General features: G+C 38.2%; 3 protein-coding genes and 1 long non-coding RNA gene across 6 annotated transcripts in view; 2 read left to right on the forward strand and 2 right to left on the reverse strand.

Annotated features, from left to right (window-relative positions):
* The window catches only part of LOC115753955 (peroxisomal membrane protein PMP22), a 491,710-nt gene that overhangs the window by 6,737 nt on the left and 459,304 nt on the right, over positions 1-25,669 (reverse strand). The window lies entirely within an intron of this gene.
* LOC115753970 (phosphate transporter PHO1-like) lies at positions 10,557-18,956 on the forward strand. Its single transcript, XM_048273233.1, has 15 exons — positions 10,557-10,905; positions 13,099-13,185; positions 13,317-13,566; positions 14,897-15,269; positions 15,392-15,440; positions 16,212-16,283; positions 16,625-16,754; positions 16,919-17,030; positions 17,194-17,443; positions 17,538-17,642; positions 17,743-17,787; positions 17,915-18,067; positions 18,162-18,440; positions 18,515-18,651; positions 18,792-18,956. The coding sequence occupies exons 1-15, from the start codon at positions 10,651-10,653 to the stop codon at positions 18,880-18,882; spliced, it is 2,388 nt and encodes a 795-aa protein (XP_048129190.1). The 5' UTR covers positions 10,557-10,650; the 3' UTR covers positions 18,883-18,956.
* LOC115753949 (long-chain-alcohol oxidase FAO1-like) overlaps positions 19,041-25,669 on the reverse strand; it is a 17,200-nt gene continuing 10,571 nt past the window's right edge. Inside the window, 4 exon segments of the mRNA XM_048273127.1 lie at positions 19,041-20,209; positions 20,211-21,043; positions 24,816-25,088; positions 25,536-25,669. The exon segment at positions 25,536-25,669 is cut by the window's right edge and continues 133 nt beyond it. Of these exon segments, the coding sequence (XP_048129084.1) occupies positions 19,243-20,209; positions 20,211-21,043; positions 24,816-25,088; positions 25,536-25,669 (2,207 nt within the window). The 3' untranslated portion in view covers positions 19,041-19,242.
* On the forward strand, positions 22,574-23,041 carry LOC115753950. Its single transcript, XR_004016927.2, has 2 exons — positions 22,574-22,700; positions 22,759-23,041. It is a non-coding gene; the product is annotated as an uncharacterized LOC115753950 (long non-coding RNA).

Below are 25,669 nucleotides of genomic sequence, written 5' to 3' on the forward strand. Positions count from 1 at the left end.
CATTGGAGAAAAAGGAAAATAAAATAGAAAATAAAAATAAAATGAGTGGCCGATTGAACACAATCAATGCTTTTACAAAGTCCTCTCCGACAATCATAGTCTCAGTGGGTGCATCTTGAGAACATACTTCAACTACAAACTTGATTGATTTGATGAAAATTTTTTAGTAATAAAAAAAATAATATTTTGATAATAGTAAAATAATTTAATTTAAAATTAATTATTTAAAATATATATTTTATCAAAAAAAAACAAATAATTTTTTTTAAAAATTAGTTTAAGTAATACGGGTTGGGTTGAGTGTGGGCTTAGTTAAATATAGAAGTGTCTAAGTTGAAATTCATGGAGAAAATTCAAGTGTAAATTGCCTATTGAGCTTATATTCTTTCTTAAGGATCTTGCGTATGTCTTTATGCTTTACGAAATAAATAGACTAATTATAGATTATGCATGATTTGTATTCATTTTATTGATGACGCTATATATGTTGATTTTGTAGTGATGTAATTATTTGACTTAAATGAAAAAATTTGGAAAAATAAATCGTTCTTGAGAACAGAAATTATGTGCGGTTACCAAACGCATTTCTATTTTGGGAACATAAATTTTGTACAGTTACTAAACGTGTTTTGACTCTCTAAAACTCGTCTAGGGTACAGAATCGAAAAAAACCAATTCTCATCATAGTTGAATTTAAGAATCAAAATTGTTACCAAATAAGCCTTTGGCCTCTCTTTTGTTTTCCTTGCGACAAGAATTAAAAGTAAAGACGATACAAAATTTGAGGATTAATATGCAAAATATGCATGTACTGCTAGTAGCAGACTATACGAAATCCGAACCTTATATTTTGGTATGTAAATTCTTTTGATATTCCAAAAAAGTATGCTTAACTAAATGTCTCGTTTTAATCTTCTAATTTAATTCTTAGAAAAAAAGCTCTTTCGAAGGCTAGGATCGTAAAACCGTCGTGAGCAAAAAATTACACACTACCCCCAAAAGATAAAAAAAAAAAATGTTCAAATTTATTTACGAATGGCATGTGGCTCGCGCGAGTCTAGAGCAATATATAAAACGTAAGTAATGAGAGGTCTTCGTCATTGGAAATTGGGCCGGGCCAGGCCAAGCAATAGTCCAACTCCAAGCCCACTATCATCCATCTAGACGTGTTCCCCTCTTCTAAATCTGAAGTCAGCCTAGAAACCTATTCATGCTAACTTGAGTTTTACGCATTGGACATTCATTCTTCTTCGGTCGATATGGTATACTTGATCGACTTTCATAGTCATCTATTAGCTCTGAAGATAGCTCGCCTCTGCGGCTTGTCGCAGCGTTCATCTCTGATATCGGACGCCTGCTACTTCGCTGCCCCGGCTTGGAGCATCAGGTGGATCCGTCGCAATGCCGACGACTGGGCTCACCGTCCGCCCGAAAAGGCTCTTGAAATAGCCATTGTATCGAACTGTCCAATGGATGCAAGAAGCAAATACTTCAAATCAACGAAGCCTTAGTGTTAATATCACCGAAAAACCTCAAACCGATACACCAATGACAAATTTAACCTAAGTTAATTCTTGGGTCACCAAAAACTCCAAACCGATACGCTCATGAGATATTTACCTCTATTAGCTTTGTCAAATTTTACTTTGAAATTGCTGAGCTGGATGATATATGGCAATAACTTAGTTGGCATGACAAATCCACGTGAAAATCTATATCAGTATGAGATAAATTTGTCATATGTGTATCAATTTGAGGTTTTTAGTAATTCAAAAATTAATTTGGGGAAAATCTATCACTTTGAGATTTTTGATAAATTAAAATATTAATTTGAAATAAATTTATTTTATATATATTAATTTGAGATTTTTCCTCATATCAAGCTTAAACCCTAATCTTTGAAGTTCAGATAACGCACTCATATGAAGAGATGTCGCCGGCGTCCAGAGATCGTTTTGCGCGTGGATGGTCGTTTTTAGCAGCACATGCAATAGTCCTCCACCATCAGCATCGAACCAGCATTTCTCGCCTAATGGCGATAATCGAAACAGGAAAAAAATAAAAAAGTTGCACGTTTCTCGGCAATGATCATTTAAAATGCTTACGAAAATGAACGAACCAAAATTATTTTCATCGTTTACAAAAATAATTAAACGAAAATTATTATCGGTAACAAATCATTCGTTTTTTCGAGAAATAAACGAACCCTTATTTAGTAGCCTTCCTATGTCGTTGGTATCATTGTATACACAGAAACATTCGTGAATGATCATGTCTCTGGGGTTTAAGACGGTTGATAAGATTTTGACAGCAAGTAATGCAATAGATATTGCGACACGATATATTACTATTGTTGGACGAGACAGAGGCGTCCTCGAGAGGCGTAATTCACTGTCCAATTTGCATGCATTAGTCGAAGAGTTCTTACATGGTGCAAGCCTCGATCAAATGGACATGTTATACCACTAATCGACTATTGGAAATAGGGGCATGCTTATTGGAAGTTTTAAAACTTGTTACGAAAGCATAATTGAATATTCAAACTTACAAAAAGTACAATCGAGTTATAAGACTTGTTAAATTAACGAAATCGAGTTATTCCGCTAATTCCATCCAACTTGGTAACGGAAAATACTGGCGCAGCTTTGTTTAATATTTCTGTCTCTTATGTGGCGATAACGTTGCTATAACGATGTGGTTTTGATCCAAATCAATATTAGATATAATTTCTGTTTAAATTAATTTAAAAACTAGCTACAATAGAAAAGAAAAAACCCAACCCAGGAGAAAAACCAGCGGCCATGCCGCCACCCCACCACCTTCAGAAACAGTCGGTGATGGTGCGGAAGTGTTCGACAGGGGTTGCCGAGCCCAGGCAAGGAGCCGACGACCCTTGCCCAGCTCATAACCCTCTCTGCGAATGACAACCTCACAATTCTCGCGGCATCTTGAGATCGCCTAACATTCAGTATTCGACATTGTTCCTACTTGATCTGCGGATTCTCAGGATATGACGGGTTTATGCAAATGGATCGGGTCGGATTGGTGGTCCGAGCCTGTGGAGACCCTCGAATCGGCATAGGATGAGGACCAATAGAAGGCTACTTCTCATTAGCGGCCAAGAGGTGCTTCGTATCACATTGCAACAGGGCAGGGCCGACTAGTAACAACAAATCTCCTTTTGAGTTTTGTTTATTGGTTTAAGGGAGATAGGTTCAGTTCTGAGGGTAAGGACAACCATTCATTGGCTTTGCAATGCTTCGTGGAGAAGCCAACCTGGACTTATCCTCATCAAACCTCACAGTTTCGAGCAAAACCAAGTTAAGAACTTAACTTAAACCACTGAAAATCTTGGTTAAGAATTGTTTTTTTTAATATTTATAATTGGCAGATGAGTAAAGCACTAGTACGCAGTGCGTTGTCAATCCATTTCACTGAATTAAGGTTATGGTCTTATTAACTGATTTTCTTTCTTAAAACCCTCTTACCTGTCATACCTCTAAACTTCCAAACTGCTTGACTGTCACGCTCTTTTCTAGGAATACATACATACATACATACATACATACATTGCTGGCCCTTTCCGGAGATGGTGGACGCAAGTTCTTCTTCTGGACTTTTTTTTTTTTCATTTTTAGCTAATTTCTAAATTAATTTAAATAGAAATTTTAAAAATCGGATTTGAACCAAAATATCGTCGTTTTAGCCATGTCATCGCCACGTAGGAGGGAAAACACTAAACAAAACTACGTCAGCATTTTCCGTTACCAAGCTGGACCAAATTAATGGAAGAACTCGATTTCACAAATTTGACAAGTTTTAAAACTCAATTGCACTTTCATGACAAGTTATAAGATTTCCAGTGAACATATCCTTTGAAAATATATGGAACAAGTAATTGATTACTAAATTAATTTTGCGTGAGCACAGCACCACACGTGCTTTAAGCGTATATAAATCGTTTCACTCCATAACAACATTTGTTTCCCAAAAATACGATGAAATAGACACGAAGGAGACGGAAGCTTTCTTGAAAATCATGTACGTACGTGTATCATATGTCGTTTTGCCAATACAAATCATATTAACTATTAAGTTGTTTTAGCCAATTGGAATTGCTTATGATTACGAACCCTCCATTCTCATTGTGGAGAATCACATCATATCTTCTACGGAGAAAGTTCTGCCCAAGGTAGCAAATTCGGAATTGATATCTTTTCTTCGGCTCTCTATCTAGTTTGATAAGAAAACATTACTATAGATGTCTATATAATTACGTACTGAATTCGACTCCATCTAGTGCTTTTCTATATAATTCATATATATATATATATATTTGTTTGGATATTTTTTGCAAATTTCGATAATGATGATGAGAAAACTAGGTGTCCACCACGTTCAAGTAATCTCAATAAACGAGACACAAAATTGGCCAGATTAAAAAATGACCAGTAATGAATTAGTGGAAGATTAAAGGAAGTGATCGTGTCAGTGGAAGATTTAAGCTTTTTTGTTTTTATTTAATTTTGGTTGGTTACAAAATTAGATTAAGTAAAGCCTTAATGGAAAGCTGACATAGCATGAGACGACTTTTCGGAAAATCTCATAGAGTCAATGTATTTAGAAACTTATATATATGCGTGTGCGCGTTTGGAAGTTCTAAAACTTATCACAAAAATATAATTGAATTGTAATACTTGTAAAAATTGTAATCAAGCCTAAAACTTATCGAATTGGTTCAAAATTTAAGGCTAAAACGATGTCATTATGATCCAAATATAATTTATAATATAATTTTTACTTAAATTAAATGAAAAAAGTGCTAAAATATTTATTTAAAAAAGGCTAGAACCAGCTCTCGATGTTGCCACCCCACCATTGTTGGGAAGGGCCGAGAATGGAGGGGGAATGGTCGGTGGGTTCGTCATCGACCACTAGTGACGCGCCAACAAGCCCTCGCTTAGATCCGGCCGCAGGCTGGAATCCTCGCTTGTCGGTTGGCGAGGGCCGCCGACAATTCCCCCACCATTATACGACCTTCCTCGTAGTGGCGGGGCGGAGCCCTCGCCACATGGTTCTAAAATTTTTTTCTTTTTTAACTTTAATTTTAGCTTGTAAATAAAAAAAACATATTAAAAATCATCTTTGGACCAAAATAATATTGTTTTAATCACGTCATCGTCACGTAGGAGAGATAAAACATTAAAAAAATCCACATTAGATTTTTCTTTAACTAAGTTGGATGGAGTTAATGGAAGGAATCGATTGCATCAATTTGACAATTTTTAAAACTTAATTACATTTTCGCGACAAGTTTTTGGACTTTCAATAAGCATATCCCTAAAAAAAAAAGGCGTCTTCGAGATTTGGACGGTGATTATAGCACAACTCCAAACAAATTAATTAATAAATAAATTGTTTGATAAATTAATATTATGAAAAATATGAATTAACTGCGACCGCAGGTTCACACTTTTTTGGGATTCAATCATGATAAGCCACTGAAGAGAAAGTGTAGATTTGGAACTTTTTTTAGTGTTTTGCATCTCCACTAATCTGTTTTTTTTTCAAGTTAAATTAAATAATTTAAGATGGGGTTCTCTGACTCCCTCACACTTGGATTTTAATTAAGTTGAGATAAACCTTCCAATAGAACTGCGAGTCCATCGAGTTAGGTCGACTCACATTAGTGCAAAGTCATGCAATGAATTGCACCGAGACATCTCAAAATCAAGATCAATACGCTAGTTCTATCACCCCATAGAATACTCAAAAGTTCACTCATGTTATCCTCTTCTCCACCAAATTATGCCAAATTGCGATATTCTCATTGAAATATCCTCCAAAGTATCGATCCGTATCGACGATCTCTAATTAGGGGAAATTTCTACCACTTGACTTTTTAGCCGGTTTATAAGTAAGTCGCATATAAACTTAAGAATAATTATCCAAAAAGTTATAAACCTATTGTACGGCCACCAATTTAGTCCTAAACCTTTTAATTGTGCAGATTTAATCCTAGGTCTTTTGATGATTTGCCAATTTAATCATAAACCTATTATTTGGGTAATTGGCCAAAATGATTACATTGCCAAATCATTAAAAGGTTTGGTGTTAAATTAACAAATTATGAAAAAGTTTATGAATGAGTTGGCACAATTAAAAACTTTATGATTTGACAAAACATCAGACATTTATGACTAAATTGACATGATTGAAACATCTATAACTGAATTGGTTGCCATTGTACAATAGATTTAGGATGAAAAATAGACATGTACCTTCACCTTAACCTTGTAGTATGTATAGCTATCATAGTAAGTAATTCTACAGCCAAATTGCCTTTGACAATCGGAGCCATCCTTTCATATCGCTAGGCCGTTGTCACATAAGCCTTCGCCACCATAGTAGCAATACTACCACTCTTTCCCCATCACCGTAATTTGTACTTATGCCACTTCAATCACTGTACCACCGGCGCCAAATCCAATAGTGGCACTGCTGGCGGCACCGTCGTTGTCGCCTCTGCCACCATCACCCCTAGTCCACCCCAACCCAGTTCCAGCACAAAATCCAAGTCTTTTTTGCACCAATCGGTTGCTATTTTAATGCCAAGCAATTAAACAATTTCTTACTTAAATCGATCGATGAACATGTCCCTAAAAATTGATCTCCCATGCGAGGAACACCTTTAAGTCCTAAAAATTAACATTGGCAACACATGGCGATGTTAACAAAGATGTCCTTAATTTGAACATTGATATTGCTAAAATACTAAAAGGATGTTTAATTACGAAATTTTCTAACCCTTCCAGATTGTTAGTGGCAAGTACGTGGGCTGACATCCTTCACACTAGAATCCAGAAATGATCAAATGTGGCTTCATATGCAATAACAGTAGAATTGAGAAATCAGAATCCACTAAGCTCCTAAAAAAAGCAAAAAAAGAAAAAGAAAAAGAAAAAAAGAGAGGAATTTTGCAGAATCGTCCCGCTAAATCGAAAGATGTCTTCGAGCCCTTCAATTCCAGTTCGACGACACTTGGCAAGGTGATGCGGATGTAATAAATATTATATATGTATATTTAATATGTAATAGGTGTTATATATAGGCATATCGTAGTCTAATACAACATTTTCTGTTGTTGTTTTTTTTTTTAATTTTCTTTTTGAATTTGACACACGTTGCGCACTTTGGATGGTTTTATTTTATTTTATTTTTTTGGGTAAGGGTTGGATGGTTTGTTTTAGACCATAGTACATCGAGAAAAGTACCAAAAAGGTCCTAGACTTATTGCAATTATGCTAATTCCGTCATAAACTTGTATATTTTTCCCATTCAGTCTTAAACCTTTAGCAATTGTGTCAATTCAGTCCATCCGACGAATTATTGCTAGCTGCGGCATGATATTTTAATATATTTTTATTTTTTATTTTATTTTTTTTATTTTATTTTTTTCCCTTACTTCTTCTTCTTTTAGCCGGTCCCCGAGGTCTAACAACTAGCCATATGGACGACCGGCGAGGCCGAGGCTCGATCAGCCATGGCGAGGCTCACCCTTGCCGGCCCTAGAGAGGCCGGGCGACCCTCTAGTCGTCGTCGAGGTTCGGAGAGTGGCTGGAGGAAGAAGAGGGAAGAGGAATAAAAAAAGGAAAAATAAAATAAAAAACTAACTTTTAAAAAATATTTCAGCGCTAGCCGGATGAAATGAATTGGTGCAATTGCAAAAAGTTTATAATAAATAGGTAAAGAAAAAATTAGGACTGATTAGACACAATTATAATAGTTTTAGAACTTTTTTGATATTTTTCCCTAGTAAATCTAATGACCATTTCTTATATTACAATGACCGTTCGCACAAAATTAAATCCCATCTGGCAAATGAGCAAAGTTGAAAATGCTTATGGACGAGAATTACCAGTCCCATGTACAACAATAAATATGCTTAATAATATTGGATATAAGTGAAAAAGTTTGCCGACAATTATTTCATCCGTCGGATCAGCAATTATAAAATAATAACCACTAATTCGCTAGGTCAATCACGATCATTTGGGAGAAGAATTGCTTGGCGTGGGCTTTATTAAGAAAAATGAGGACACTAATTAAGAAGTTAATTTTACGAATTTTTAACGCGTTGACTTTATTCGCAATGCGTGTGTTTTTGAAAAATTGATCTATTCCATATATTAATTGAAAGATGCTTTTAGATATCTAGGATCAATATTGCAAAAGGGGAGAGATATTGATGAGGATGTAAGTCATAGATCAGAGCAAGTTAGATGAAATAGTACAGTGCATAAGCATTTTTGTGTGATTACAAAATCCCTCTTAAGCTAAAAGGAAAATTTTATATAACAGAAGTAAGGCATGTAATGCTACATGGAGCTGAATGTTGGCCAGCATAGAGGCAACATGAGTATAAAATGGGAGTAGCAAAAATGAGGATGTTAAGGTGGATGTGTGGTCATACAAGAATAGATAAGATAAGAAATGAAGATATTCGACGAAAAGTTGGATTAGTATCGGTGTTAGAAAAGATGAGAGAACATAAATTGAGATGGTTTGGGCATATTCTTCGAAAATCCCTAGATGCTCCAAGAAGAGCGGAAGTTTGTTACCGAGAGCATGATATGAAGAAAGGAAGAGGTCTGCCGAAACTTACTTGGAGGAAAGTGGTAAAACAAGATTTAATGAAATGGGAAATAAATTGACGTACAATTTATTTTAGGACGGAGTGGAAGAAAGCTATTAAAATTATAGAGGGGCAGAATTCCTATGTTCCATACTGTCCTTGTTAGACCTTTTTCCCTATATAAATTTATATATTTATATATTTTATTTTTATATAATTATTTCTTTTTCCTCAATTGGTCTTACTTTTATTTTATTTATTTTTGAGTTCATCGACCACCGATTCCAACTAGTTTGGGATGAATGTGATGTTAATATTGATGTTGATCTATTCCATATATTAATTGAATACACTTAACAAAAAGTATCCACTAAAGATGTCAATACATATAAAATTTGTCTTGAGCGAAAGAATTTTTTCATCCCAATAATAAGATTTTTCAATATGCCAAATAAAATTGATGGTGGTGGCAATTTGAATGTATTTTTTTTTTGGACAGATTTGAATCTAATTGATATGGTGGATTTTACATACATAATGATATGGAAATTCTTTTATGCAGGTATTAGAATCTAAACCGCTTGTTTAAAAACTAATTCACACCTATCCTGTTTTTCTATTTTTTTACTCCATATTGTTCTTATTCTATTAGAATTTAGAAAAAGTTAAAAAAAAAAAACACAAACTAAGAAAAAGGAAAAAAAAAACAGGAATTAAGGAGAGTCTGGCGGCCAATGCGATCTCTGTGCTACCCATTTCACCAAGTTGACTTCCACGAGACAAAAGACGAGTACGTGGGGAAGACCCACATTTGACCCCTTTCCGACAAGAATCTACATGTTTCTTTGTCACATCATTATTAATTATACTTAATTAAGATTTGCCATATTAATTTATACATCTCAATAACATGTGCCACATGAGAGAGCTAGTGGGAATCCTGCAACAAAAAGCTTAATTTTGAATATGCTCGTTTTATAGTTCTTATACTACTTTTTCTTGGTTAGGGTTATAACAATAATTTTTTATCTAGATATATTGTTTCAGGAAATGGTTGAATCCAACTTTATAAATTTTGATAAGTATCGAAACCTACACATTCTTCTAATACCAAAAATAGTTGGTTGATATGTATTGTCATTCTAATTATGCATCTATCAACTTACCTTTGAGAATCGAGACCTCCAAATACGAGAGCAAAAATATGCTGCCTATTTGATCTTTAAAGAGATCATTGCTCAACATCTTGCCTATTTTCAGTTCAATTGACTAGAAAATCAAAGTCCCGATACATCGAATCATGTTTTTGGATCATTATGTTCATACCCTAATTTTCGAAAGTTAAGACATATTTTTTTGGGATATGTGTATTGCATTCATCACATCAGTGGATGGACAATTTCTCGATCTACTCTAGTTGGTGTCCGTTGTTTTTGGTCTCTAAAATACACGTGAAATGAAAACGTGTCGCCTTCTGATGAATGAAATGTGCAATAACAGTAGGGTTGTCTATGATAGACGATCCCTAACAGATTATTAGTAACTATCATCTCTCGCCAAATGACTAACTCACCAAAGGGATGAACGAATGCTTGAATCACAGAAATAAAGTGAACAGAGTTCTGCTTCTTCTTTTGGTGCGACGTCAAACCAGTTCATCTACTATTTCAGAAACCCTATTTTGAAATTAATACAACAGCAAAACCCACCCAAAAAAAAATTATTTAAAAAAAATGAGGGAAAAAAAGAAGGAAGAAAAGGAAAATAAAAATAAAAAATGGACGAAAAAAAGAAAGAAGATCCATGAGCAACAAGCAACATCCTCCCTTTTTCTGCCTCCACGTCTCTCTTGCTCTTTCTATAAATAACCTCACCATGGAAATCAAAATCATCTTCACGCTTCTCCCTCCTCCTTCCTTCTTCTCTTCTCGTTTTTGGGCCAAACAGACTTCTTCCTTCTTCTTTACGGCGATCATTTGCAGAAGAATAATCGAAAAGAAGAAGAAGACCGGAAAATGGTGAAGTTCTCGAAGGAGCTTGAAGCTCAACTGATTCCGGAATGGAAAGAGGCCTTCGTCAATTACTGGCAACTGAAGAAGCACGTCAAGAAGATCAAGCTCTCCAGAAAGCCCACCAAAACCCCTCATCCGCATGCGCTGATCAGATGGGGTCTCGCGTGCTCCATTCTCCTCGACCCTGTTCGATCGGCAGCGGAGAAATTCGCAGACAGGTTTCGTGGCTCAGACAATGACAAAAACAGCGTCGCTCAAGCAGTGATCACGGTATGTTTGGTCGCGTAAATCCACTTCAGCGTGTGAGAGAAAGAGTCTTCATTTTCATTTTCTCTTGCCTTTCCTTTTGTCCTTCTCTTTTCATTTGTGCATGTAATTATACTGCGTTAAGATGATCTTTATCAAATAGGTTTGGCCAGCTCTAATTTGCCATAAAACATAAGATGCGTGCAGAGAAGTGCTGAAACTTTAAGGAAAAATCTGCAGACGACATAGGGAAAGCTTGTCATGTGTTCCATTATCATGGATGGTGGGATTCTTATCTGTAAAAAAAAAGTTGATAGGATAGGATGTTCATTAGTTAAGCACTTACACTACCACATGTTTAGTTGCAGTAATTATAAAATTTTATAATGTACGAGTAAATTAATTTAGATTACTATTACTGTAATCGCCAATTGGAAAATACTTCTACTTTATTAATGTTGATTTTTCTATTATTTCCGCAAGCAAAATAATCTATTTTAAGTTTTTTTTTTTTGTTGTCTTTTTTCTGTTGTGTTGGGACTCCACTAAGGGCTACAACATTCCTAGTTCCTTGATTTACGTTCCTCGTCACTTTATGCCCATTTCTCTTTTGTTGGGTATTAAAGAGTACTAGTGATTCCGGTGTTTTTTTTTTTTTCTAATATGTGAATTTTCCCATTTGATATAAGTAGTTTGTCCTAAATGTTTACTTTTCCATATTTCAAAGTATTTTAATATACGTTCTTAATTAACCAACAAAACACTTATTAACGAGGCAATTTTATTAATATTTTGAAAATAAATACGTTTCTTTGTTAAATATGTGTAATTAAGTGTTTTAAAGGCGTATGTTAAGATGATCTCGGTTATTTTCCGGATAAATGAATAATGATAAACTATTCAAGACCGCTGAGATATAATAATTCTTCCAATCACTCGTAGTTGAGTCTCGATGGTCCAACGTCCAAAATTTGAGGTGTCCATAAAATCTCGAAAGCTTGTAGCGCTATGACAAATCCACTACCATCTTTCAAAACTGCCAAGATGACGCACCACCATGCACCCGGTGAAAAATCCCTAAGTACGGTCCACTTTCAGTTAATATAATTTCATAGTTTCTCCTCGACACTGGAATCACATTATTTTTCTCCAAACATGCGTATAAAAAAAAAAAATTCCACCTCGGTGAGCAAAAAGCCCAACAATTTTTTTTTTTGTTCTAGAATAGGGCCTATTGCCTAAAGTTCCAAACACGTTTTTTTCTTTTTCACGCTGGCAAAAAGTTAAATAGTTTTTTTTTGGTAATTTTGGAAGGTCGTGTTACATTTATCTCAATAGGTAAAAGATTGTGTTTTTTTTTTAATGTGTTTCAAAGGTCTTGATAAATTTGTCATAGTGATAAAATGTTGTGCATTTTCTTTGTCATTTGGCCCAAAAATGGTATCCATTTCGAATCTCATCAAGCTTTCAAGATAATAGCGAATCTTACATGTTCTCAACGTAGTGAGCTCCCTTTGGATGCATGCCCTTACCTCTACTTCTTACATAATTTGTGTCCACTAACCGGCAAAACCGTCGGACCTTTGGAAATTACTTGAAATAGCTCAATAGAAGAATCTTCATTAATTAATGGGCGATAAAGCTATAGCTTCGTATGAAGTTTTTGTTTAGTAAGGAGAGTAGTCCAAGTTACACCATAAATTGACGACTTTGAGTCCATCAAGTAAACACGAAAAGAGATAAATACCCTTTTTGAGACTTCAATTTTCACATTCACTCCTTCGAGCAGAGCAATATTCGCATGGAATCGGGTTCCTACAACTGCTCTTCATATGTTGTCGACCCACATGATCTAATGGCTGTTCCGCTTTGAGATCATCTTCTGAGCCGGGCTTGTGTGCTACAATTTTTTCTGTTTTAGGTGGGACTTGAGGGCAAAAATCCCGGGGAAAAAAGCCAATTTTTCTTTGTGTTTTTCTGATTAATATATGTTGCTTGCCATAAAAAGGAAAAAAAGAGAAACAATAAGGAACGCTTGCACAGGTAGGTCTCTCTTTGTGTCACGAAGCTAATGTGAGTGGAGCACCGAAAAAGAGAAGGAAAATGACACCAAAAGACAAATGAAGTTGTTGAGTAAAGGCCCGTTTTCTTGCCATTTTCTTGTCTTTTCTGTCAAATTTATTTTTCGTTAGGGTTTGGTTGCAGGTGACGAGTGACAACGTGGAGAATGGACAGGTTGAGGACGAAGCGTATGAAACCGAACTCACTAAGCTATTCAATGAAGAACACGAGGTATACCAATAAGAACAATAAAATCAATTTGCTGCACAATAGTATTATATAAATACATAAAATATAACATAATAAAAGTTGAATTTTTCTATTATGTTTATGAGATTATTTGAGTATTTTTTTTTTTTCAGGTGAGAGCGTTCTGTGAGGCAGTGGAGGAGGAGTTGAATAAGGTGAACCGTTTTTACGAGAGCAGGGAGAAAGAGTTTCTGGACAGGGGAGAGGAGCTCAATAAGCAGCTACAGACCTTGCAAGAACTCAAGAGTATACCAAGCGAGAGTCGGCGCCGGAATTCGTTGTCGCTAAAGGCAAATAGTAATCGTGAGGGGAGCCTCTCGGGATCATGGCCTTCTTCTCACCGTGATCATGATTTATCATCAGGTGAGATTCAAACTCTTTATCTTTTATTTTTTGAAAATATAGTGCGATTTTCCTGCTGGTTATAAGTAATTTATTTTACTTTTCTTCAACTCAACAAACATGGAACATTGTTTTTCCATACTTTGGGAGGAATTTATCCACCTCATAAACAAGTTGACAATTTTATAGATTCTAGCAGATAGTCTTGGATGTCAAAAGTGTGATTTTTCCGGCGGGATGACATTTTCGGAAACCCATTCTTTTATTTAGATAAAAAGTTGTCAAAAAGGGTCGTTCTACCTGGGAAAATATAGATGGCCACGTGTCATGCCACGTGGAGCCTAGAGAGAGAGAGAGAGAGAGAGGAAGCTGCATGGGTCCGTCGCAGAAAGTGGGTGAATCTCAACCTGTAAACATTGATGTGGACAAGTACAACTACAAAAGGACAAGAGCTCACGAATTGAGACATCACATAACACACACATACACAACTTCTAGATACGCAACGATCATAGAGTTGAGTCATCTTATTGCGACCACCGATGCCAACATAAATTTGTCAAGGAAAATAACTAATGGCTAGAGAAAGATATTATCTGATAGATAGATGAAAAATTTTCGATAAAAATGTAAGAATCATGTGAACAATAGCTATCGATTATAGTAATATGGATTTTGAACCAAATAGGATAATCAATCTTCGAATATTATTGGCGGCTGAAATTTACGGACAGGCCAAAAGCTACTTTGAGTTTGAGTGTGTTTGTGACAGCATTTGGGAAATGACTTTATGTAATTGTACAAGACTTTAGGCTAATTACATCCAATCTAAGCAACTATCATAATATACGTTACAAAAAGGAACCCCAGCTCAAGTGCCTAAAAGCTGCGGCTCATGCCACCCACCTCAGGCGCCAAGCACTCAGAGGTTGTGCGACCTCCGTTGACGAGGCTCGTTGGCATTCAAATTTGGGCTTACAAGCGACGTTGAGCGATACATGCGTAGTAAAACTGGTGAGGGGAAAACTGGAATTTAGTAGTTTAGTGAATATAAAGTTGGAAGAGAAAAATTAGCACTTCGAAAGTGCTCAATGTCAAAGCTGGGTGGGACTTGCATTGAGGGCCTTTGGAAATGCTAGTTTTGGCTTAAAGGCCTTTGAAATTCACTTGCCAATACCTTAACTTTGGCACAAATGCCTTCACAGTCCCAAAGCCAATTTCCAAAGCTGCGCCAAACACAGCAGTGCCACAATCGGACTATTAGCTTATCTTTAGTAAGTGATTAGCTAGGTTTTCCCAACTTTGGACGACAATTCCTCATATACACTGTGTTATTGACTAAAATCCATAGAGAGCTTTGGCGAACCCCTCAATAAGAGCTCCATGGAAGAAGCCTTAGAGGAAGGTCATGGGGTTGCCACCCTAGAGACAAATGGGGTGAGCTACGTGAGCTCAGTGACAAGGTCATCATCAAAGTCAAAGCTAAGAGGGAAGCCCAGGATGGGCATGGCGAAGAAGAGGATCCCAAGCACAGCAACACCAGCAGGCGCCTTCGCGGCTCTCACGTCGATGCTGCAGGACGACCTTGCCGACAGCAAGAGCACGGGAAAGGATGGCGCCGGAGATTCTGGCACCGGCAAGAAGAAGATCCAGTGTGCTGAGAAGATGATCAGAGGTGCTTTTGTGGAGCTCTACAGAGGGCTTTGTCTGCTGAAAAATTACAGGTTTATTCGATAATTTCACCCCTTTCATCTGTTGCAGATGCTTTACCACATATTTTCCCTTCAGTAAAAAAGCCGGGAAAATTATAGTCCATAAATGCTATTATTTTCGGTAATTTTGGCAGCTCATTAAACTTGATGGCTTTCACAAAGATCTTGAAGAAATTCCACAAGGTAACCATTAGATTTTCGACTTATTATCAGAGTATTATCGGAGATCGTTTAACCCTTTAAATGTCGAAAATATTAAGAGTAAGAGAAGATAGATAGAGATAATTTCCAATCACGTATATAATATGTGTTTGTCTGCACATATGTGGAAGCAACCTACCGCATTACAACGTCAAACATCTCTGTTGTAGTTTTATTACCATTACAATGTTTTCTTGCGATTACATATATGTTATGATAGCTGTAATAAATTATAATAGCTATGACATAATCGGGTTGTATTATGGATAATGTAAAATAGCTAGTGCAACAAAAACTGTAATAGCTATCTCCAAAGTGCTCCTCTTAATGTTAAATATATCTTAGAATTACCAATAATCAACATGATTATGATGTATTACGAAAATATTCCGTTTTTATTCAAATATTGGTATTAAAAACATTGATATGATTAGATATCATATAAGCATACTTAATCATATTTGTAAATAAATTACTTAATAAAACAGTTATTTGTATATAACATATAATGTAATTACTTTTTAATATAATCTGTAGAACGACAATTGGCATAAGTAATTACTTAGTTGAATATTCTAGAGCGATTATACTGTATTTCTGATTTCATTAAATATGAGTAGAAATCAGAGTTAGCACAGTTAAGAATTTAGAGCTATATCAAAATCTTTTTTGCCATTTATAGCAATGCATGATACTCAACATAAACCTGGAGAACAATACCAAATTGGCGATTTTCAATTTCTGAATGAACAGGTTGCAGGTCCACAAGCATCCACAAATTATCTAAAAGAAGTGAAGAAATCCCACTTTGTCAGCTCAGACAAGGTACCTGGTCTCAGATTTTTGCTATTGGTAATGGGTAGCGGATTCAAGACATCTGCAATAAACTGAAGAAATCCCACTTTCTCTGTTTCTCTTTTCTTCCACAAAATTCTTCTTCAATTGTTCTTATGTTTTATTTCATGCCGTGCATAAGAGAGTGCTCCAGTTCCAGATTCTAACCTCAATCTGTCAAATGGGTTTCTCTAACTTGAATATCCTATCGAGAATTTTCAAGAATTTTCCAAAGATTGAGTAAACAAGGGAAATTTCTAAAGCACTTCAACCTGAAGGTGATTGGGGTTATCCTGAGAATTACTAATGGAGTTATCATGTGATTCCGCAAGGTTATTAGACTAATGGACGAGGTGGAGTCCATGTTCACCGAGCAATTCACCAACAATGACAGGAAAAAGGCCATGAAGTTCTTAAGACCACAAAAGCAGAGAGATTCTCACATGGTCACCTTCTTCGTCGGTAACGATCTCTCCCGAGTTGCGAACTCTCTCTCAAGTTTTGATAATGCTGTGAATAGTGGAATAATTAGAGTTTATCTGAGTAAATCTTGAATAACCGGAAGTTCAATAGACCGGGAGTAAGTCCAATGTCGTTAAAGCTGCTGATCCACCCTCTGTCTGCAGGATTACTCACCGGATGTTTCGTCACCTTGTTTAGCTTATACGCAATACTAGCACACCTAACCGGCATTTCCTCCTACCCTTATTACGTGGAAATTGTGTACCCTCTGTTCAGGTACAGACTTCTATCATTTCGTCGTGTCTTGCTTAAGAGTTTCTAATCAGCTTCTGTCAAAACTTGATGATTCAGTGCACCTATAGTGTGATGTTACATTTCATTAAGTACACGGCACTGATTTCTCACACAAATATGACTGACAAGCTGTGTTTTTGTGCAGTGTCTTTGCATTGTTCAGCTTGCACCTGTTCATGTATGGATGCAACCTCTTCATGTGGAAGCGGACTAGAATCAACTACAACTTCATATGCGAATTCTCGCCCACCACGGCGCTCAAGTACCGAGATGCATTCCTCATCTGCATCGCCTCCATGATGACTGTGGTGGGTGCGATGGTCATTCACCTCCTCCTGCTCACCAACGGTTTCCCATTGAGCAGGGTCAACGCCATTCCGGGAGTCCTCCTTCTGGTTCAAAAACTTCACCTGATTTCATTGCTAGGACTAAGTTGTGTTTAGACATATTAAAAGAATTTTGTCTCAATTTTTCTACCTTCCGTTGCAGATTTACATATTGTTGCTGGTATGTCCGTTCTGTGTCTTCTATCGTCCGACTCGGTACTGTTTCATTCGGGTCATACGTAACATTATCTGCTCTCCTTTTGTTAAGGTACATTGTTTGCTCCTTCAAATGCATGGAAGAACTTTGCAATAGACAACTTAATCACATTCTCTCTAGATTGGTTTGAAGTTGACACAACTGAATGCAGGTTTTGATGGTAGACTTCTTCATGGCTGACCAACTAACCAGTCAGGTACAATAAACTTCATCCTGTGACTTTCGTCAGCGTTGTTTTTCTGCAATAACACTATCATATAGTCAGTTTTGTTCTCTTATGTTCATTGGAAATCTCTAGACATTTTGTTCCTTTGTCACTGCAGATCCCATTACTGAGGCACATGGAGTCGACAGCCTGCTATTTTCTTGCTGGAAGCTTCGGAACACACCAATACAGGACTGGTAAATCAGGGCGATTCTATGGAGAACTCGCGTACGTGATCTCATTCTTGCCGTACTATTGGCGTGCCATGCAGGTAATCTACATCCATCTGCAAATGGTCATCAAATGATATGAGCTCAATTTCAAATGTATTAGCTGAGATATTGGCATTTCTTGTCGACACTCAGTGCGTGAGAAGATGGTTTGATGAGGGCGATGTGAACCATCTGGCGAACATGGGGAAGTATGTCTCAGCGATGGCAGCAGCCGGAGCGAGGATCGTATACGCCCATCAGGAGAGGATGCTGTGGCTGGTTGTAGTCTTGGTGACCTCAACAGCAGCTGTGTTTTATCAGCTCTATTGGGATTTCATCAAAGATTGGGGTGTCCTCAACCGAAGATCCAAGAACCCTTGGCTCCGAGATGATCTAATCCTCAAGAACAAATGCATTTATTTCATTTCCATCGTAGGTTCCTTACTAAAAGAAATGCTCAGTGATGACACTCGACGAGTACTGAGACGTCGCTCTTGCTGCTGTAGGCTTTGAACATTGTTCTGAGGTTTGCTTGGGTAGAGACAGTTCTGCGGTTCCGAGTGGGAGTCGTCGAGTCGCGTTTGCTCGATTTGTTCATGGCTTCGTTGGAAGTGATTCGTCGAGGACACTGGAACTTCTACAGGTACATTTCAGCTACCTTCTCCTCCTCTTGTACTTCAGGGAGATCATTGTCCTAGGCCGTCTGCAAAGATTTAGCCAGAAATTTCAATGTCATTTTTGTTAAACATCTGCCACTAACTCTCATGGAAAATGAACGTGCAGATTGGAGAATGAACATTTGAACAATGTCGGGAGGTTCCGAGCAGTGAAGACGGTTCCTTTACCATTTAGAGAGACGGACTCGGATGACTGAGTTAAGCCTAGACTAAGGCTAAGCTGTCATACTTCACTTCCATTCAGAGGCAAGCCATGAGATGTTTTCCTGAAGCATAAAGCAGTTCCAAGAAAGAGAGTGAACAAATCCAGTAAGCAGGAGCAAACAGAAAATCACTTGATCTTGCGAGACCATCGTGCAATTTCACATTGAGTGTGATGTACCGAACAAGTTTACATAGAATCTCGTAAAGCTCGATCCACAATTCGGGTTCTATACTCGCCTTCTTTATTCGACTCCTATGAAACCTTAAGTTGTCTGCAACACCTGGACTTACATACATAAGCTTAACAAATTATATAACTTATGAATGGTTTGTACATCTCGGCTGCCCAAAACTCACTTGCCATTCATCGAATTGTCATTCCTCGAATAGGGCAATTTCAGCAATCCCTGCGCAGACAAATACCCAGCTATTCTCTTGGCGATACAATAAGCTGTGGACTCGATGGTGACCATTGGGTTGACACCGACGGCGGTGGGCAGAACGCTAGCATCACACACAAACAGACCTTCAGCTTCCCAACTCTCCCCGTTCTCATCCACTGCACCTTCCTTCTCATTGATTCCCATCCTGCAACTCCCCATCTGATGGGCAGAAGAGCACAGTCCCCACTTCTCACCTAAGGCCAATGGGCCATCCTCTACACTGACTCTGCCCAAAAACTCCTCCACTTGGTCCTCACTGGCAGTCCCTCCCCCACACTTCATCCTGAGGCCATCGCTCCGGTGGATCCCCACCTCGTCTGCCCCCGCGGCAATCAAGATCCTGATTGATCGCTGCAGGCCTGCCTTGAGATTCTCCTTGTCCATCGAATCGAGCTTATAGCTTATCCTTCCCTCCCTTGTCACTTCCCCACGCCCCCTGTCCCGGACTATTGTGATGAAGTGAGAGGTCCTCGCATACTTGATCATCCGGTCCTTTATGTCGAGGCCCGACTCCCAAGGGCACATCACCGCAAACGATGAGGGCCCAAGTGAGGGGGTCTCGATGATGGCCTGCACATTAGAAGTTGAATTTCCTGCGACGACCTTGTGGACTGACGTGATTATCCCACCCTGGTAGGATCTGCCGCTGAGCTGCGAGCTTGTGTCCTGAGGGAAATGCCCCCAGGCCATTGCCACTGGGTGGAGACGGAGGTTGCGGCCAATATGCCTGTTCTTCAGTCCACTCGCGATCAGGAGAGGCGGTGTGAGCAGAGCCCCGCACGCCGAAACTGTTACCTTGGCCTCTAACTGCAGGACATTTTCAATATAGCTGTTCATTGATTTCGCCCTCACTCCAATACATTTCTTCTCTTCGCACTCTACCAGGAATGTTCATCTCAAAGATGAGCTGCTCAGCTTTGCATCCTGATAGGATCACCGTGCCGTGGTTCACCGCATCCACCAGCCAGGTGCTGTCGGTGCCTTGCTTGTCTCCCCTCCTGCAGCCATAGCCACAAGAGCCGCAAAAGTGGCCCTCAGAGGAATTCCGTGGCACCGCGTTGATCTCAAGGCCAAGCTTCTCACATCCCTCTCGGAGGACCTTATTTTGAAAGCCCTCTTCCACGCACTGATCTGTCACTCCAATCCTCTTGGACACAATGTCCATGGCAGAGGCATACTCTTTGCTCCTGAAGAGCTCGATCCCATGAGTCTCAGCCCAATCTCGAAGGACAGCGTCGGGCGTCCTAATGGATGCAGACCAATTGACGGCGGATCCACCTCCGACCGTGGACCCTGCTAGAATCAGCACGTTCCCAGTGGAAGTGGCTAGTACGCCTCCTGATTCATAGAGTTGTTCCATGGAGGGGCCTTCCAGGGAAGAGTAGTCCTTTTGGGTGTAGTAGTTCCCTTTCTCTAGAACCACCACCTTGTAACCAGAACCTGCCAGGACTGCTGCTGCAACACCGCCACCACAGCCGGAGCCCACGATGACAGCATCGCACTTGATCCTGTAAACCTTGTTTTTGGGATCCTGTGTGACTTCCAGGCCTTTTTGCTTGAGAGATTGGAGGAGGTCCGGATCTGTACAGTAAATGGTTTCTATGATTCCCTCCTCAAGTGGCCTTCCCTTTTCGGGTTTCGACATTCCCTCCTCATCGTCTACTTGATACCCAATTGCTTTCCATAACGGGTTTTCGCCTTTCTCGTCTACCTGCAAGATCAGAGGAATCACTGCATCTTCCATCACAAAGGATAAATCCTTGAAGGATGAATTTTGACATAGACCTCAGGATACACTAGCTAGCATCTGCTATTAGGTGACTCTCATTTTCCCTCCTCTCCCTCGAGCAGATGCAGCAAACAAAACAACGGGTTGAGTTCGACTAGATGGAAAAGGCCATCGGTCAATCGAAGTACTTGATTACCATCAACCAACTAATTTAACTTCGTCTGGTCTATTCTGTGCCAAATTCATGCTTTGGATCTTTCAGAATCGTTCTATTCTTGTCCATCTTCTGTGAAAAGTTATGGCATCTTGAATGTTATTGTTAGCCTGCATTGTTGGAGATTTTTCTCTGAATCAGTCAGCATTCTGATTTTAATACTCACAACAAGTATGCTCAAAATCATTACTTGAGCAGCACCATGGAATTAATCAGTATTGAGAATTAGAGCATGACTTCAACATGCCCAGTTTTTTCTCTACTCTCACCAAAAATTAGTGCTTTGACATTATTGTCACTCTCATCCTGAAGATATGGTAAAATTTGGTCAAATGTCTCTTTCCATCTAGGAAGCTCTTCGAACTAGAGAACGAGTCTCCTTCACCAAAACATGCAGAAACCAGAATCTTTCACAAGCATCAAGGCCTGCTGCGATTTGGCATGAAAAGATTGGACAAAAGGGTGTTCAATGGAAGCAAAAAGAAAACATTTTGACTAGTTTTGGAAGAGAAACTGACTGAAACATAAATTAAAGTTGGTGCACTAGGATTGATGAAGATCGGTCGACTTGAGGGTAATTTTTACTTGTTCTCCATTTTTGCAAGCTTTCAATCTTCTGTATTTGCTGTTTTAGACCAAAATTGAGACCCGATGAACCGAGAATGCTTGAGAGTTTGTATTTGGAAAAAACACAGTTGTCTAATGTAGTGTCATAAAACATGTTAAAACGTTTTGAAAACCTAGTGCTTCCTCTCTCATTGCATCCCTTACATTGCTCCAATTCCATTCATCATACATTAGATAACATTCATAAGGAAAAATTAAGGAGACCGTCCGTAGTTTCATATTTTGATACGATTTTCACTCTCTGATTTTGAATTTTTTGTAGCATGAAATCATTCTAATAGTGACCCATGATTGATTGGTAGTGATTCGCTATAGTAACTGATGCCTTGTTATATAAAACTCGCTATAAATATTTTCTCGTGAGGAAAATTGGTTTACAAAATCGAAGTGACAATGTTTTGAGACAAAAGACAAATTCTAAGTGAAGTGACTAAAATTAAATGAACGAGTACGTTTCAAGCATCCAATAAAGGTTTACCACATTTTGCTATGGCCCATTTCAGAAACCAATCTCCATATCTAGTAAAAATATTCAAGATTGAATTGTGGGGTTCCGTCCTTTCATCCAGATATGGAATCTCAACAACGATTTACACATTAAAAAACGGTACCTACGTTTAGGAATGCATTAAATCGGGGTAGTTGGTACAATTTGGTCTCATCAATTTTGCCATAATTCATGTGGGTCATTTATGTTCCTTTACCCCTACACAAGAAGGCCCTTCTTAAGTTATGAATACATGTCATTTTCAGCTTTTGTAAACTATATTGTACGGATTTTATTGCAATGCATTAATCGTCTGTGGAAGAGAAATCTTTCCTAGGATCATAATCTGCACATGAGTCCATTTTCTAGACAGTCGCCTAAATTGAAAGAAGAGATTTTTATGAAGGCCAAAGTCTTGCCAGTGAAAGTTTCTTCTGTATTGATTTGTAAGGGTGATCGATTCCCAGCCTAAATTCAGGAATTGACCCTATAAGTCCCGACCATTCAAATTTATCTGTTTGTATTAAACTTTCAACTATTAACATTACCTCTCTGAACTTTCATTTTGCTATGGCCGTTAATTGTCCGTCCTATTTTCCGTTTGCGTGTGTAATGCATGACTTTTAATTAGTAGTATTTGATCTCTTTTTTTTTATAAAAAAAAATAGAAATTTAATTATTACCCGTTATTTCAGTAAAAAAATAAAAAAAAAAAGAGAGAATGGAGAAAAATAAATTAACTAAAACTATTAATACCAGAACCAACAGATAGCAACGACAATATCGAAAAATAAGACTGTTAAAATCAATGAAATTACTAATGGAAATAATAAAATATTTTACAAAATTTTAATAGTATTAAGTAAAAATGAAAATGCTGCCGTCAAACGAAGAGAAACTTTTTATCATCTTGAGCACTAGACCGACCTGAATTGACTCATTCCACGTTAATGGCCACTATTGAACCTGCGTTTTTGAGCCATAATTATTACAAGAAACGAGAATTCGTAAGAAGCTAAAAGCTAATATTCTTGAGATAAGAATTATTGATGCGTCTCGAATTGATGTGATAACTAATTAGATTACCAATCGAAATATTTCGAAAGAAGGACTCAAATCGTCTAAGGACGAAGAAGATCCGAACATGAACTCGATATCTAATCGATATATATTGGGTAGATATAAAATCATTTCAAAATTGTCTAAGTACGAAAAAGATTTGATACCGCGATTCACTAAACTTGCTAAAAATCGGTTTACAAAAATTAGATGACAAAGTTACGAGATAAATCATGAGCAAAGTAAATAAAATTTTTAGGTTAATGAGAAATGTTCAAACGTTCCATAAAGGTTTATCACATTTTGTTGGGACCCAATTTTACAAAACAGTCTTCCTATCTTGCGACATTATTCATGATCAAATCGGGGCGTTTTCCTACCTCCCATCTAGGCACGGTACGGCAAAAAGAGTTACACGTGAAAGGTCGGCTACGTATGTTTAGGAGTGCCTATACGAGGTCGTGTGTGCATTAATTGGGGTAGGTGGTGCAATTTGGTCCCACCCATCCATTTTCTCATAAATCTATGTGGTCGGTGTTTGGTAACTATCCCTCTAAGTTATGAAGCTTTTCCAGTTTCGCTTTTGCAAGCTATAGTGTACAAATTATTTTCCAATACATTGATTGTCTGTGGAAGAGCAATCTTTCATAAGATCAAAATCAGCACACGCTGTCCATCTTATAGATAGTCGCCTCTTTTAAAATGGGCTTCGTTACCCTGACGATTTCTACTGTCATTGTTTCTCACCCCACGATTTTTTAATTAATGAGTGTTTTATTCAAAATACGCCTTAATGGTGTGTAGACTAACTGTCAAAAACAATTGACAGTAATCTTATCGGACTGTCATTTAAGCTTTTTCCTTTTAAAATTGTTGAAGGACAAAAGAGATTTGAATTCAAATTCAAGATCCAATAAATATAAATTTGATAGAATAAACTTTCTTGTTTTTATTTTAAAGTGCGAAGGGATTTTATTTAGACTAGTGCAAAATTGATGACTTTTTTTTTTTTGTATTATACTCATTTATAGCGCTTCTTCTTGAGCAATTTAGAAAGCGATAATAACAAATCATTATACTTTGGACCACTTGATCCATTATATTGTTGAGGTGTCCTTGTCAAGGCAAGTGCTTGAAAATTCAACCCTCGTTCTCAATTATGGGTTTGACTAATCTCCAACTTGCTTCTACTGCTAATCATTTGTGAATTTCTAACCTGCAATTATCATTAGCTGAGATTAATACTTTCTTTAACAACTAATCATATCGTGTAGGGTTTAAATTAATGCTGTAAATTGCTAACCTGCCATTATCGTTTGCAGGTTTGGTATTGGTCAAGAACCAAGAAGCGTTTTGAGTATCGTTACCCGAGAGAAGAGGACGTAGAGGCACAAGACTTTGACATAGATGAAGGCCATCCGGATGGGCGTGAGGAACCGATGCTTCAGCCATCTCTGCAGCACCTTCTCTCGCCGGTCAGGGCCCATGCTCGAGAATGTGTTCACGTACGGCCATTGCCGTCCCACGCAGAGCGACCCACAGAGCAGCAGGGTGCCGAGCCTCGTCGAGAGCGCCCACAGGACCGCCCGCACCAGGATCACCGCCTCGATCAGTCCCCTCCTCCCTAGAAGCTCCGCCCCCTACAAATATGGTCCACATTCTTCCGTCATGTTGGTCATGTTGGTGTCGGGGCCAACACAGGACCGCAGAGATACAAGATGCCCGAAACGTCGTACCGAGCTCGGCGACATGGACTTATGCCCAGGTGGGTGTGTTGAAAAGCTATGACTTAAAGGCATGGCCGCTTTATGGTTGGGCTAACAAAAGAAATTCCGGCAACCCTTTATCGACTCAGCTTAAGCTCTATCGCACCCGAATCAAGCGCTTAATCGCTGCCGGGCTTTCTGATTACACTCAAGCTTGTACGCTTTTTGCATGAACACGGTTTTAGCGAGAACAATAGTTGATTCCAGAAGAACACAAAGTCACAGACATGGCAAAAAGTTGTCGACTTTGATGGTTTTCCATATGTAATTCAAGGTAACATTTTTTTAAGAGAGAGAGAGAGGGAGAGAGAATTTAGTTACCTCCTGGGGCACTGGAGCTTGAGAGGCAGATGATTCATAAAAGAAGCGCACGGCTTCGTCGGCTCTTTTTTCCTCTCTGTCCGCTCTTCCCTCGAGCTCTCCCGCTGCTGCCGCCTCCATCCCCCTCAACGGAG

Source organism: Rhodamnia argentea, chromosome 1 (assembly GCF_020921035.1).
Source record: "Rhodamnia argentea isolate NSW1041297 chromosome 1, ASM2092103v1, whole genome shotgun sequence".
Lineage (NCBI taxonomy): Eukaryota > Viridiplantae > Streptophyta > Magnoliopsida > Myrtales > Myrtaceae > Rhodamnia > Rhodamnia argentea.